The following is a 16,941-nucleotide window of genomic DNA, read 5'->3' as shown; positions in this document are numbered from 1 at the left end:
TTAATTTAAATTATATTTTTATTCTTTTGTATTTTAATATTATTATCATTATTTATTATTAAATTATATTTCAAAGTGGGGGCATTACATTAAGTCATATGAAAATCATTTGCTTACCCTCAGGAGATTGCACCATCTTTGTGTAGTTGTTTCCTTATGGTGAAGCAAATCTTGGTTTGGTTTGGTGAAGCAAATCTTGGTTTGAAAATCATTCGCTTACGCTTAAGAGATTGCACCATCTTTGTGTAGTTGTTTCCTTATGGTGAAGCAAATCTTGGTTTGGTTTCAGTAAGTCAGCAATGATTTCTTGCATTGTTAGGTGTTAGCTTAGATTTCCTTAACTTTTCATCTTTTGTCTTTTGTTTTCCAATTTAGTTAAGTGTTCCACGTTCGAGCAAAAACTTAAGTCCCTTTGTGATTACCAGCATTATCACATCAATACACTGAGTCTATCCACAATTAAAGTCGATTGTTCACATTGTAAACCTTGGAGTTGCCTTATTTGATCACAAAGTTTAGCATATGAGGTTTCTTTGTTCAAGAGAGGATAGAATACTTGGTACTTTATTTTGTGTTCAAGGTGTGCTAAAAAACACATTAACAGGTGGTATTATAGCAGTATTCTCCTAAGAGCAACCACTTGCTGATTTGCAACACAATTTCCCAAATACTCTTCAACCTGCTTATTCACTCTGTCTGTCCCTTTGTTTAGAGTGATGGCTATTGGTAAGAGTTAGTTTTGTGCTAGTCAAATTAAAGATTTCTTGCCAAAAAGAACTGAGGATCTTGCATCTCTATCATTGATAATGTTTTTAAGCATCCCATGTAGCCTAAACACCTCTTTGAAAAATAAATCTACCACCTTATGTGATTGGAGTTCTATAGGGATATCAAAGTAAGTGTGCACACTTAGTCAGCCTATTCACAACATAAATGCAATCCTTACCATTTACGTTGGGGAGGCTTGCGATGAAATTTATGGACAGACTTTCCCACTTCTAATTAGGAATAGGGAATGGTTGTAGGAAACCCACTAGAAAGACATGTTCTTTAAGTAGTTGGTAAGTTGTGTACTCCTTGGTCTTTCTCTTATTTGTTTGTAAGTCTTGTAGAATCTTTGATGTCCAACTAGTAGTGCATCATGTAAAACTTTAAGATATCTTCTCCTTCATTTTAGACTCAAGTACTAGGAAGATTCTTCTTTTTTATAGAATGAGCATCCACTATTAAAAATCTATCATCTTTCATCTTTTGCATTCCCATCTAAAATGTTAGTAGCAAATGTACTCTTAAGATACTCTGCCATAATAGAGACTTTCCAATTGACAAAAATAATAGTAGAGAGTAGGCATTTTAGATTGAGTATCAACAACGACATTCTTTTTATCTTTCACATGCTCTATATCAAAATTATAAGCTTGAAGCTTACTCATCAATTTTTGTTGTTGATCATTGAAGTCATGTTGGCCAAGGAAGAACTTCAAATTATCATGATCAATCTTCACCACAAACCTCCCACAAACTTAATATAGTTGAAATTTAGCTGAAGGATGCATGATGACAAGCAACTCTTTGTCGTTAATGGAGATTTATATTTATGCTTTTAAATGCTATCAAGTGTCATTCGTACACTAAAATTGTGCCTATTCCCTCTCTTGAAGCAACAAATTCAACAACAATGGCTGTGAGAAATCTGCAATAGCAAATATATGCATGTTTGTGGGAAAGGGCTTCTTGACTTGGGTGAGGGATCCTTCAATGTTGTCCTTTATGTTTCACCATTTTCAACTAATCTCTTTTCTACTATGCTCCCCCAAGATTTGGGGATGGGGACAACAGGGGACGACGGGACATGTTTTGGTATAGGGGCGCTTTTTGGCCATTTTTTAGGGGACAAGGGACTTCTATTAAAAAATAGGGAAATTCTAAAAAATATAGAGAAATTTCAAATATTCATATCATGACATTGATAAAGCATTCATCATAGACATTATACTTATAGAAGCTTGATACATAACATTAGACTTGAATTGAGATTTCACATGAGAATTGACATGAAGTGTTTCCATGGAATACAATGTTCTTAGGATATGCACAAAATATATTTCTTGAAAGGGGTGGCTAGTCATCCTTTGACGTCCTCTAGAGTTTTTGAAACATTGCGAAGATGTTTCGGAAAAAGGGCATGGAAAGGGGACGGGGAGGGGATGTTTCCTAGGCATCCTTGATTTCTTGAAATGCCCCTTGCAAGAAATGGGGGTACCAAGGTAGGGGACGTGTCCCTGAAGAGCACTACTTTCCATCTATCATATGACATACAATGGGACGAGGAAGAGTGTTGACTTTGGGATTTGCAAAGTAGAGATATTGTTGGTGGGAAGATGGATTTCAATCTTGATCCTCACATTTTGCTCTTGATGTTCCTTTAGTTCATAATTAGGCATCTAGTGTGGACATTTTTGAGGAGGTACAATACGTTCATTTGAACCTTAAATTCCTTTTAGCAACAAAGGTTCTAGAGACGTGTTGATTATCTGTGTCCTTTCTACTTCTTCAAAATTCATTGTTGCTTCAAATGGGGCTCCCAGTGATTTAGTGCAATAGGATTTTTTAGGATTTTTTTCATCATCTTTTATATATCACTACTTTGGATGAATACTTGATAGACATTGTAGGTTTGTTTTGTGAGTCATATCTTGTAGATTTGGAGGACATTGTTGAGGATACTCATTTCCTTTTTGATGTTAGCTCCTATGGAGTTGTATCATTTTCTTTAGATGTCATGAGGGCACCTTCATACCTATCTTTTCTTTCTCCATTTTATCATTTGTTACAATTTGGCACTAGCTTTGACATCTTTGAGCAACACTTGGAGTAGGTTTTTGCATCTTTGAATCATGTGTTACATCTATTTGTCCTAGATTGTCACTTTCATTAATTAGGCTTGGAACTCCTAATTTGGTTGTGTCACCTTTTGGCATTGACATGGCTACACTTGAGTAGAACTTAGAGACATCATACATCTAGATCTTTCATTTCTCATATTCCTTATAAAATTGGGAAGATATCCTACATACTTCTTTTGACTATTTTTACCAAGGGGAGAAATGTTGTTCAACAATCATGGACTATCTTCAGCATTTTATGTCAAGCATCTACAATTGGTGCAGGAGACTACTTGAAGGGGTGCTGCATGGTCTCTCTTCATCCTCTCTTGAGGGAGTTTTATCGTACAAGTTTTTTCCTTGTTGTCTTTTGAGGGGCATTATCATTATACATGGGTTCCTGATCAGGTCTACTTGATGGGACCCATTTCATGTTTCACATTTGTCCTAAGTTGCAACTAAGGGGAGGTGTTGGTGCAACTATTTAATTGCCTTATTATTTAAATTTACCTAGGTAAGTTGTTTAATTTTAGATAAGATATGATAAATGAGTACATGCAATTCATTTTTTCATGGGATTTTACTTTTTAATTTATCTTCTCAAATTTGGAAACTTAGTTAAAGAAATCCCTTGTTTTTTGGTTTTATACCTTATCCTCATTCTCATTGGATCTATAAATAAGGCTATATATTGTAGCTCTTTCCTATCATTGAATAGCAATTTCATATTAATCTCTCCATATTCTTGATATTGGATTTTAGCTGACATTTACATGTAGCTTTTGTAATCATCTATACTCATGTAGATCTAGGCTTGTATTTGGATTTTCAAGAAATCCTACATAATAGTCTTGTAGATAATTGTCCAAACCTGCATAATCTGGGTTGCCTTTGGATTTGTCATCAGAGTTAAGTTTAGCTCACCTCATTTGAGGAGTCAATTTTAAAATTTTGAGATATTGTTTGAGGATCACAATTTTTACTGAACGTGGTAAAGGCTTCAGTGTTTATAAAATAGTTTGAATTCCTACATTTGTTTCATTTTTTATTTATTCTTATACAATATCAAAATTTTGTAATGCTAATGTAATGATGTAGGTAGGTTGCTAAAGAATGTGGGCATAGTTGGTTTGGCAACAACTATAAGCAAGATTTTGGTAATATATCCAATTTAAGCTTTGTTTATTGTTTTCAATAATGTTTATTTATTTCTCATTTCTTGACTATTGTGTCTCTTTGAAGCTTAATTTGCATGCATTGTATTATTAAATTAGATGAAAAGCACATGCATGTAGTATGATGCTCCTTGTGGAACTATTAGAATAGGAAAATGAGATCTAATAGTTCGGCTTCTTCGATGCATTAGAATTAGTTATGGATTTTAAATGTATATTTATTAGTATATCAAAAAAAACTTCAAATTTCTATTATCATACATCAAGCACAAGATTTTGGACAAAAAAAGGTTTGTTGTGCAAAGAACACCTCAAAGGACTTTCATGAAGGGACAAGCATGGGCACACAACCAACAAAAGTTTGAATAACACAAGATATTAGAACATTTTAATAACCAAAGAACAATGCTAATTATTCATGATATTTGAAGCTTAATTTGCATGCATAGCATTATTTAATTGGATGAAGAGCACATGCTTTTTGTATGTTGCTCCTTGCAAAACTATGAGAATAAGAAAAGGAGATCTAATTGTTTGGCTTCTTTAATGCGTTAGAATTAGTCATGCATTTTGTGTGTATATTAATTAATACTTCAAGAAAAACTTCAAATTTTTATTGACATTCATCAAGCACAACTTTTTGGACAAAAAAATGTTTGGTATGAAAATAAAACCCCATATAGGGACAAGTCCGGGCACACAACTGAGAAGGGTGTTGAAAAAGACAAGATACTAGAACATTCCAATAACTAAAGAATAGTGCTTATTATTCACTATATAGCAAAAGCTATTTTATGTGTCTAATGGTCCATAATTTTCTTTAATCTACTTCCAAGTTATAATCTATTCTTGGTTGGTTTCTTAAGTGAATCAATGCTTGATAATGTAGTTGAAAAAAGTTGATTTTCAATATCCTTACTTTGCTTTGTGGAGCTGGCTTCAACTCCTCCCTAGTTTGTGTATTCAAAACGGAGTCCTCATGTTCTTCCACATGTGATTGAAGAAGAGCATTGGTAGAGAGACAATTTCTTGAAGAATATTTTTAACAACAAAAAGACACAAAAAGGAGCAAAAAGAAAATGCAATGCCTCATCACATATTCCCCACATAACTGCAAACAAAAGCTATCAAAAATAGAGAATGGAGATTGGAAAAGGCTAAAACTATGTGTTGAAACTGAATTCTAAACAAAGAAGATTCACTTCATTGATGACAAATGGTAGGAAGAATGAATAGGGAAGTGGAGCCCAAGTTCCAACACAGTGGCTCACTTCAAAGACTTGAGTGGTCCTGTAGAAATTCTAGCTGTACTCATTGTTTGAAGTAGTGTAACATGCTTTGAGACCCAGTTATTGCATTTTCTAAAGTTTGATTGAATGATGTTACCATTTAAATGTGAGAATTACATGATCATTGCCTCAAGCTACTGCATTAATGCTATTGTTCTTGTTACAGGGATTGCTTCGAGAAACAGTTTTAGCAGCAACATTTGGGATAGGACCTGTGGTTACTGCATTCAAGTAATATTTCTCTCCTATCCTCCTCTGATCTCAGAGACAAGATTTCCAAAATTCTTTGTTTGATAAGAATGGCTGCTTGGGAATGAAGGAATTCTAAAATGTCTTAAATGATCTTGCAGAACATCTGAAATAGCTTTGCCAAAGCATGAAATTTATTGTGAAACAATTTCATGTTTATAGGGCATATGGTTACACATCAAATTATGTTGGCAAATTTATTTGACAAAAATGTTATGTAAAATATAATTTTTCTCTCCACTATTTGAATAAATTAGTAGAATTTAATCCAATATGGACACATTTCTTTGTATGAATTGCTTTTGATATTTTTTGGAGGGTTCTTATTTGAGTTCATGAGGAGACTAGGACAACAGATATGGCGGGTCTTGCCGATGGAATTGCATATTTCAACAAAACTTTTCCTTTCTATTAAGTTCTTTAAAATGTCCAATTGCTGGGAATATTAGGTGGTTCAAGTAATAATAATTATATTTGAGTAAATCATTTCCATAGTACAGTACACAGTAAGGATTACAAAATCTCAGCATTTTGGGCCCAAGTTTGGGAACCATTGTTGAGAGGAGAAAACCTTTTCATTGAGAAATTCCGTGAAGTTCATATAGGACTGAGACTTGTGTCTTTTCACTTTTCTATCTATTCACGTCATATTGTATTTATATCCTTAAATGCTTCTCTTAAATTTTTTGTCAAGTGAAATGAAAGGATTCCATGATTTACTTAAAAGTTTACTTCATCCCTAATTTATTCATGAGGAATTTTCTGTCCCAATGGCTTCTCCTTTTGATAAATATGATCTTCTCTATGCAGATAAAATGAAAATCCATAAGAATACGTTTCAAATAATGACCTTTGGGCAATTTCTGAATGAACTTTTTTCCCTCTTGACAATGGGTCCCAATGTTGGGCCTCAAATGGTAAAATTTTGCAATTATTTTCATTCAATGTACTAGAATCAATTTTCTCAAACAAAGAACAATTTGAAAGCCTAAAACAACTAAAAAAATTATTGTTGGAATAAAATTGTTTGAAAACCTCACCAAGAGTTCAATGCATCTTTAGACAATAGACAGCGATTAAACTAATGGGACCAAATGCATAGAAAAGTTTTCTTTCTCATTTTATTGAATGTTTTGATAGCTTGATCTTTCTTATTTACTTAAGTTTCCGATTAGATAAAGACGTCAATCACTGATGTGCTATTGTTTGTGGATGTGGCATTTTGCAGCTATGCTTTAATTATACCCAGCTTTTTCATTTCACTTCTTGGTGGTGAGGGCTCTAAACCTTTAATTACTTGTTACTTAGCTTACTTTTTGAATTTATGGACATCATAATCTTTGAAACATCTTGCAGGGGATGTGAGATGTAATATGGAGTTAGGCAAACTTGAGAAATAATCTGTAATGTCCCCATTTGGGATTAACCTTAATTTAGTCCTGTTGACGTGTATTTTGTACACGATCATACACAGAATAAAATACCATTAGGCATCTTATCCTCTCTTGAGAAAATAGTCTCTAACTGCTGAAGATCTGCAAAAAGGATCAGTTAGATAGACTCCAAGGTTCTTTTAGTGGGGTCTCCACGTGTGGACAAGCTTTTTTAGTGGTATGATGTGATTTGCTGTTTCCTTCAAGGCGTCTTACGGATTCAATAGCTCGAAGATTTCACTAATCTAAAAAGAACTTTCAAAAAATGGAAAAGATAGGGCTTAAGAGGTCTAATCTAGCCTAACCCTATGAACGACTTAGCATGAATGAGATTTGGCAAGACTCAACCAATTTCAATTTTGCCATGAGACAACAACTCAACTGAAATTAGTGCGATCTTCTAAGGTAATAATGATGTTCAATGCATCAAAGATCAAGGACACTACTACGAAGGTACATATCCTAGATACGAAAATGCTTGAAGGTTAAGGACTCAAGGTGTTTTCCAGTCGACCACGCAAGGCGTTCTTACAATCAGCAAGAAGCTAGTGGTTTGGATTGCGAATCCTACCAAATATCAAATCTCACACTTAGTCTTTCTAATTAACAAACTACTTTGATTGAGCGTGATTCAAGTACATCCAACAACCATGAAGATAACTCAAGGAACTTGCAACAAAACACCATAACTTCAATATTTTATTGATTTCCAAGTCATCATATACAACAATTGCTTGAACTTCTCTCTTCAAGACTCAATCTTGCTACAAAATAAAAATTGCTTACAATTCTAATCTCTCTATTTTGCTCTTAACTCTATTCTCTATTAACTGACTATTACAAATGAAATGAAAATGGGGGTATAAATAGCATCCCCAATTACAATGAAAGGTCCAGATCGAAAGCAAATCAACGGACAAGATCATGACACCTAAACCCTAATTAGGGTTTATTACAAATGACCTCCTTTTTACTGAACAATATTAAATACATAGCCAAATATTAAATTCGGCACAAAAATCTAGGAGGTATCAACCAGTGAGAAATAAGATGTCATGTCATCTGTAACAACCTTTCATCTAGAATCTTATTCCCTTTCCAATTTTCCTTCTTAGCATATGCAATGAATTTTGTCACAATTCCTTCGATTTCTGTGATTGGAATCTCGGGAAGATTCTTGATACTCTCTTCTAAGTGGATAACTTGATCAAATGCATCTAGAAGAGCCGTGTCCCAAGTAGGTTCAAGTTCCTTTGTTCTATCAATCAGGAGCATGGTGGCATACATCTGATCATACTGCTCATCTGTAACATCTGCGTCCTTGCGAAAGATGATAGTGATTCTATCCTCAAACTCTTGTAAATCCACATCTGTCTCGACCTCGATCCTCCTGCCAAGAATGGTACGAAGTACCTCAAATACTCTGTCCTGGATCGGATTGATCACCTCCTCAACTTGACCACATCTAACGCTGATGTCCTCAAAGAGAACACTCTTTATATGGAGTAAGGTTGACCACTGAAACAAACTGTGAGAATCACCTTCTAAGATCCTCTCTTGTGCTAAAATTTTTCTAGATGTATGTCTTATAACTCTCAAGACAGGGATGACAACGTCCTTGGTATGGGCAAATGCAGCTACTGTTGCCATCAATCTGTGGATTATCTCAAGAACTTGGATAGCCTGATGGGTGATCTTCGACATCCTTGTAATAAACTCAATGGCCACCGTGTGAGATCTATCCATCCAATTACATGTACGCTGAACCATATTCCTGAATCTTTCTGCTTCATTGATTGATTGAAGGGGCAATGCCTGCAATGGTGATCTAACTGGATCCTGACGTCCCAAAGGTTCATTGATGTGACTGAAATATGTTCTCCATGCACCGACCTCTCTCTCAAGCTTTCTATTCTTTTCTACTTCTTCTCTAAACTTATCCTTCAATGCCTCAAATGTGTCGGTGGCATCATCTAAAGTCTGCTCTGCTGTGGATGGTCCTAACTCAATAGTCTGTATATGATAGTCCTCTGCTAGGATCTCACCCTCATATTTGTCTGCTGCCGGTGTAGCTATCTGCAGTTTTCTAGATCCAGTCTCATCTCGAATCATCTTGGACATCTTTGTAGCCTTCTTCTTCTCTGTTGTCATATGTGAGCGTCCAACAAGGCTCTCTAGATCGATTGCACTGTCCTCGTCCTCAATTACGATCACCTTAGTCAATCTCTCCTTCAACCAGTCTGGGATATTTGATCTTGTCTCTTGAACTTGAATTTCTTTGTGTACTACTTCTTCTTGTCTGGGAGGAGATGTTACTTCATTATCATTATCTAAATCATAGTCTTGGAGAGATCCATCGGATGAAACATGCTGTGCCTGTTCTTCCTCCTGTCTATCATTCTGTACCATCGATTCCATGGATTCTTCCACTCGAACTGTTCTATCTTCTGGCCTGGAAGAAGTACCTGGTGTTTGATCTTTGTTAGCACCTTGCTTTTTCTTGGAAGGCTCTTTCTTTTCTGATCTTTCCTTTCTCTTTGAACCTCTCGGATGGAGATTGCCCTCACTGGCACATCGAAGGTTACCTTCACCTGAATTCCTAGGATTAGGATTGCCTTCACTAACACTGGCTCCACCTTCGGCTGGCTTTTCTTCCAAAGTAAAAGACATGGCTATGCCTTGTTCTCTCAACTTCTGATGTTGAATGTCTACCCATCTGCGAGTACAAGACAAGACTGGTGCCATCAAATCATCTAAATCCACGGCCTCGGGCTCATTCCAATTCAAACTAATTGTTTTACTTTCTCTATCATATGAAGATTGGATGTGCCTGCCGTTGTCCTGAGCTTGGTCGGCTACTCTGTAAATCTTACATTTCCTGATGAAATCCAAAGGCAATCTAGAATGTATCTTGCGTTTCACTTCAAGATCATCTAGGAGATTCATCATAAAATCTTCAATTTGGTATTCATGTCTAAATCTTCTACCGACTGTCTCTTCTAAATGTCCATGAGGATCAAAACTATTCCTCCAAGCAAAAGATGAAAAAGGATACAAGGCTAACTCCCTCTCTGCGTCATCCATGGCTGAGACATTGGGACATACCTCAACTGAATTACCCAAAATAATAGGTACCTGAACTCCATTCTGATGTCTGTGTCTGAATGCCTTCACATATGCTGCCAACTGCCTTGTTACTTCAAGTAACACAATTCTATCTGTCGGGTACCTCGGCAACATATATGGAGGTAAAGGACATCCATACACTCTAATGTAAGTGAACTTGGGAAACTGAATGAACCAAGCACTGTACCTCTTGATTAACTCCTGGGCATCCTGAGATAATCTGTTGTGAATCCCTACTTGCAACGTCCTGGTGATGTTCATCGTGAAAGTATCATTGATTAACTTGTAGTTCTTCCCTGGTGGATGATGCAAGTAGGCATAGGATTCACAAACTCTGACCTCGCCGGGTCCTCTTCCAATCACTCCTCTGTGAGGTAGTCCTGCGTACTCAACGCTCCTGATTAAGGCATAAATGACGTATGAACTCATGTGGAAGGACTTAGTAGCCCTGAGTCTTCTCAACTGTACGTCTAAGCAATGGCTAATTATCCTAGCCCAATGTATTGTACCCTTCCCTTGAACAATCACTTGGATGAAATAAAACATCCATTTCTCAAAATAGAAGGCATGAGGTGCTCCTGTAACTCTGTTGAGCATGGTGATCAAATCTCTGTACTCCTCTTGGAAATCGATCCGGTGTGGTGTGTTTGGTACTTTGCTCAGACGGGGACGACTCTTGAGTAGCCAGTTCTTGTTGATGATGCTTAGACAAGCATCTGGATCGTCATCGTACACTGATCTAGCTCCTTCAATGCTCTTGTATATCATGTCCCTGTGCTCAGGAAGATGGAAGGCTTCACTTATGGCCTCCTCTGAAAGGTACGCCAAAGTGTTTCCCTCATTGGACACAATTGTCCTGGACTGTGGATTGTAATGACGGGCACACTCGATCATCAACTCGTGGCACTGAATAGCTGGAGGAAAACCGGCCGCCTTAATGATGCCACTCTCTATTATTCTCCGGGCGACAGGTGATGGCTTGCCGATGTAAGGGACCTCTCGGAACTTCTTCGTGCTAAAGTTTCCCAAGTTTGTATCTCCAATGTTGCTCCACTTGGACACGATCTTGGTCTCCACCTCTTCAGTCTTCTGATCTTCTTTCATGAGAGCCGAGCGACTGGTGGATGTTCCCGCCTTTGGGGTCGCCATACCTACACAACATTTCATTATAAGAAATAGATTTTGCAATAAATAACGTAGATAAGAGAGATAGGTTTTAGGAAACCTCATGATAAGTCCCTAGAGTTATCATTTCCTAAAAAAAAAAACAACGATTGAGCTAAGAGATTCAAAATTTCAAAATTCAAAAATGAAATATGACGATGAATGAATAAAGCAATAACAATTAAATCGCCATACCTTGATAGAGAGCTAACTCTAGAATGCAAAAACAAAATTCGCCTAGGCAAAATTTGAGGTATAAGATAATCTTCAATATGATTCCCTCAAAATATACTTCGCCACCTCTGGAGAGAACGTGATCTTCAAGTAATGCCTTAGACGTGGTCTTAAATGATCTCCAAATTCGCCCTTGGTGTGGTCTTAGATGGATCTCCAAGTTCGCCCTTGGTGTGGTCTTCAAATTCGCACCACCTTTTGATAACTACGCGCCACCCTTGGATGAATGAAATTCGCACCACCTTTGGTCTTCAACGCAATTCGCACTCCACACAAGATGATACTAGCGCCACCTTTGGTTTGAAATCGCACCACCTTTGAACACACTTCGCACTATATTCGCCTCTTCTTGATTCGCATGAAGAAAGGTAAAAATGATTATGTAAAAATGAACGTTTCACTCCCCTTATAAATAGCGCTCATACCCTTTCACCTCTTAGGCCGACTTGACAAATAAAACCATTTTTTAAATGATTTGCAATAAAATAACAAGGCCGACTTGCCTAATTGGGCGCTTCAAATCGATTTTTATATTAATTAAATAATTAATTATTAATGCCTTGCGCTTTTTTAAATGAGAATTTCGATTTTTAATAAAGGCAAAAAATAATTAATAAAAGATAACGCCATATTAAATGCTAAATAAAAATGGATTTTCAATTTTTTAATCGATTTAGCATTTAAGGAAATTTAAATTTGTTTGTTTGGCGCCAAAATTGGAAAACAAAGGGACGTACCTCATCGCTCTGGTCCCTTGGAGAGGGACAGGAGCGATTCACCATTTTGTCTTGACTTTTGCATTTCTTACGTCCAACTCCTTCATCTCCACGTTAAAAATCGATCACCTTGATGGTCCTTCGAATTTGATCGCCTTGTGTGCGCATATGGGTGTCCTTTAAGTGCACATCGCCCTGGTCCTTGTCCAAAGGACAGGAGCGATCCTCTTGTTTTCATGTCTATCTTGCATCTTTTAACTTCGATTTTTTTTATTGTGGGCGAATAGCATCCTTTGTTCGTGTCTTTTGCGCTTATTCCATTTGCTCGCATGAAGTTTTGAGTGTATTAAAGGGATCATCGCCCTTGTCCCTTGGAGAGGGACAGGAGCGATCCATGTCCTTTCCTTGACCTTGTCAACTTTGCACTTCGATCTTCATTGTAATGCCCTTCAAACGTCGTCCTTCACCTTACCTAACCTTGCTTCGCTTTGATCTTTGAAGGAACGTGCGTGCTTTTGATGATATCGCCCTGGTCCTTGTCCAAAGGACAGGAGCGATGTGAGGCTTTTACATTATTTGGCAATGTTTGGACGTTCAACACTTTTGCAAATTATCTTCAAACGATGCCTTGGACCATATGCTATCTTAAGACGTCTTGACTTAGCTTGATCTTGAAGCAAAACAAGGAATCCAAAGCAAATCGCCCTGGTCCCTTGGAGAGGGACAGGAGCGATATAGTCTCCATGCTCAAAATAATGATCATTTCACGTTCAAAACTCTTGTTTATCATCCTTTTACCATACCATGGACCCTCTAAAACATTGCAATGTCTCGTCCTTACGTAAATTTTGCATGAAATGGCCAATGCATCTAACATCGCCTTGGTCCCTTCCTAAGGGACAGGAGCGATCTATGTTATAGGGTGTCAATTTCTTCATTTTAACGTCCTTTGAGTGTTTGCGCATGATGAAGACGCCTTGAAATGTCCCTCGCCACCTTGTCTTGACTTGTGTCGACCTTGAACTTCGGAGGAACGACCTTGAACTTGCGTAGGGAGTATTATCATCAATGTATCGCCCTGGTCCCTTGGAGAGGGACAGGAGCGATCCTTCCCTTGTGGCCACTACCTCACTTTGCCAGGTTCCAAGTTTATATTCAACGGATTCGTCCCTCTTCACCCCATTCGTCCATGCCTTGACATTGTTTGGAATTTTGCAAAAAGAGGTAATTATATCAAAAATCGCTCTGGTCCCTTCCTGAGGGACAGGAGCGATCTAGGCATTTAGCACTGTTATGGGCGTCCCAAAAATCTTCAATTTATATTCAATGCGTTCATCTCATGTTTTCCCTTGTTTTTGAACGTAAACTTGCCTTGACCCTTGTCTGGATTTTGCAAAATGGAGGAAATCGCTCTGGTCCCTGGGAGAGGGACGAGAGCTACAAGGTACCTCGCCCTGGTCCCTTGGAGAGGGACAGGAGCGACTTAGTCAATATAGGTCATTTTCCTTCATTTTTTGCATCTCAAATTATATTCATTTGGCAAAGTATCTTCCTTCGGACGTCCTCCAATTGCTGAGTCATCAAAATCTTGCATGGACATGGCGAAATTTGAATTGTAGCTCCGGTCCTTCACTGAGGGACAGGAGCGATTTTCTTCCTGGAGGCCTTTCTGTGCTCATGAAAATCTTCAATTTATATTCAATGGAAAGATCTTGTCGTTCTCCATCACTTCAAACGTAAACTTCGTCTGGACTCTGCAAGGACAATGAGATATTTGAAATTGAGCTCCCGTCCTTCACTGAGGGACAGGAGCGATTTTGCTCCTACAGGCCAAAATAACAAGATTTTTCACATTTTAACACTTCACGAGGCGAAAACAAATCAATTCCAATGCCCAGGATCAAACTTCAAACAAGTCAAAATTTGGTCAAAATATTCAATCAGACAAAAATTCACATTGACGGTCATCATTTAGACAAGTTTAAGCTTTGCATGAACATTCCAATTGAAAATTAGACCATTTTGGCGAATTTATTGCATTCAAAATTTGCATTCTAGAAAAGAAAGCTCAAAAGCTCTCAAAAAATGACTGGATTTTGACTTGAAAAGGCAAGATTTAAAACCCTAAGGCTTAGCCCTAAATCCAGACAACTAACGGACTAACAAAACCCTAAAAACGAAAGCGAAAACAAGCGAAAAAGAGGGGGTCCCCATTTGCGATGGGGCGATGTGTGAAATGGTCACAACAAGTCCCAAGACATCAATTTTGAGTTAAAATGAGAAATGTAATATATTAATAAACATAACTTTATTAGAACTGGATATATTTTATTATATTATTGAATTTAAAATTTAAGAATAATTCGAAGAGTAGAACTTATCTTGATGATATAAGCCAATTAATCTGAAGTAGTATGTTGATCACTGCTTCAGATCCTTGTTGAACTAATTTCTGCCTTCAGTAGTGGTTTGATAGGATGTTGACTATCGCTGTTCCTGATATATAAATCCTCTTGCTTACGTGGTGAATTCTGAACTAACCGTGATCCTTAAGGGCTTGGTTGAATGCTGATTCAGATTTCTGTTATTCTACTTGAGCATTCAGCCTTAAAAATAAAACATAAATTCTTCCTCTGATATAATACTGTCATTGCCAACTCTCTCACAATTCGATGTTTATTATGATTGTCTTTCAAAACATATACCACCACATTTTGACCTTTCCCTTCTGATGATGTCTTATCTGTGTGCACTTAACTGGGCTGTCTGAGATCTCGGTATAATAACCAGCATCAGCAAATAGGAATGTATTTATATGAAGTCTATTGGCAACCTGAAATAAGCCACGAAATGATCTTCTCAACTTCCAGGGACCTGGCACGATATTGTACTGGTCAAAAATATTTCCATCCTTTCATATTCTCTTCTTATATAATATTTAGTTCTACTCCCCCCAAATTGAGTGATTCGATTGGACTTATATATTCCCAAAACTAAAAGGTTAGCATCCTTTGGTAACAAAGAGACACTACCCTTCATGATCGCACTTCTTCATGATTATTAATTACTTTAGTAACAAATGTTAACTGCTCTAGACAGATCGCATCTTTTTTATTATCATGCTAATTGCTTAAGCCTTCTTACTAAATCGATATCTTTAATTGATATTAGTAATGCTCTTCTTATTGCGTTGTAATTGACTTTGAGTACTAACGATTAGGTTGATAGCAATCTCCTTAATTAATATTGGATCCATCATCAGATAGTCACTAATTCCTGACAGATATGTGTGGGTGTGTCAGAAGTTCTTACTTATAATTCCTTCCATTGTTATTACGATTCAGATTTGAGTATTCCAAGTTGCTGTTCATTTTTGGGAGATCAAGTAGTCTGCGTTTCCATCAATATGTGCTCCTCATCCATTAATCCTTCCTATATTCAAATCGTTGTGTCGTCTTATAGCACACGATAGCTGTTGATTATATTATTTAATACATTGCTCTAATTATCGTTGCTACTGTTATATGGGAATGTTTCTGCCAGTATATGGATTTTTCTTTTGTCTTCCCAATTCACAATTGTCTTTATTTATGCGACTAAGTTCCCATAGGTCTGCGGCTCTCCCAGCCTTTTACTCAAATTTCATATTAAATCCCAATTTTCTCCTCATTGTATTAAATCACACCTTAACTAATGCATTATGGTCTGTATTATAATATTATCAATTTATTTATAATAAATACTATCTCCTTCTTTGCTACGTAGCTTCCCTTGTCTCTTTTTACATGTATGCAAAGGCAGACAAATCTGACATGCGTCAGATTTGGTCTGCTACTATGTGTTTATTTAATAATTATTTAATAATAGTTAATATTGACTGCAAATTAATATTTTATTTAATAATTTATTATTATACAGATAAATGTTATTCATTATTCAATAATATATTTTTATATTTCAATTGTATTATTATTTATTATTAAATTCTATTTTAGAGTGGAATTTTCATGTTTTGATAATTTAGATGGGGACATCACAGTCTCCCCTCCTTGAATTTGCTTGCCCTCAAGCAATATTATAATCTTGATTATTGGATCTGCAATCACATTTGAACAATACATGGAAATATACGTATCTCCCATTGAAAGGATTAAGCAACTATATCATAAATAATATAAGCATGTTAGACTTTGGGAGGGAGAGACGGGACGGGTTTGCTGAGAGCCATTTTCCCATCAAGGCCTCATTTTCCTTAAGCACTTGCCATCTTGTGGAGTTGGGGGGAGAATGTCAAAACTCTATTGCATCTTAGGTCCACAACAAACGACTTGTGAAGCTGGGGGGAGAATGTGAACACTTTGTTGCATCTCAGGCCCATGCCGCAAGATTTGTGAAGCTGGGGGGAGAATGTCAACACTTTGTTGCATCTCAGGCCCATGACACAAGATTTGTGAAGCTGGGGGGAGAATGTTAACACTTTGTTGCATCTCAGGCCTACAACACAAGATTTGTGAAGCTGGGGGGAGAATGCCAACACTTGTTGCATCCTAAACCCACAACACAAGATTTGTGAAGTTGGGGGGAGAATGTCAATATTTTGTTGCATCTCAGGTCCACAACATAATATGGATCTCATACTAGCAATCTTTATGCACTTCCTCTTGCAGGAT

The 16,941-nt window shown here is 36.9% G+C and overlaps 1 protein-coding gene across 4 annotated transcripts in view; it reads left to right on the top strand.

The window, feature by feature from the left end:
* Positions 1-16,941, top strand: part of LOC131044844 (uncharacterized) — a 201,678-nt gene that overhangs the window by 24,002 nt on the left and 160,735 nt on the right. For 2 of the 4 annotated variants that reach the window (XM_057978294.2, XM_057978293.2), the window contains exons 2-4: positions 3,984-4,042; positions 5,516-5,580; positions 6,827-6,870. In XM_057978294.2, the coding sequence (XP_057834277.2) occupies positions 3,984-4,042; positions 5,516-5,580; positions 6,827-6,870 (168 nt within the window). Of the gene's footprint in view, positions 1-3,983; positions 4,043-5,515; positions 5,581-6,408; positions 6,516-6,826; positions 6,871-16,941 lie in introns of all 4 variants that reach the window. The other 2 variants (XM_057978296.2, XM_057978297.2) reach the window with 2 other exon arrangements.

Source organism: Cryptomeria japonica, chromosome 1 (genome assembly GCF_030272615.1).
Source record: "Cryptomeria japonica chromosome 1, Sugi_1.0, whole genome shotgun sequence".
Taxonomy (NCBI): Eukaryota; Viridiplantae; Streptophyta; class Pinopsida; order Cupressales; family Cupressaceae; genus Cryptomeria; species Cryptomeria japonica.
The sequence above is the reverse complement of the archived record's forward strand: the minus strand, read 5'-3'. Positions and strand labels throughout refer to the sequence as shown.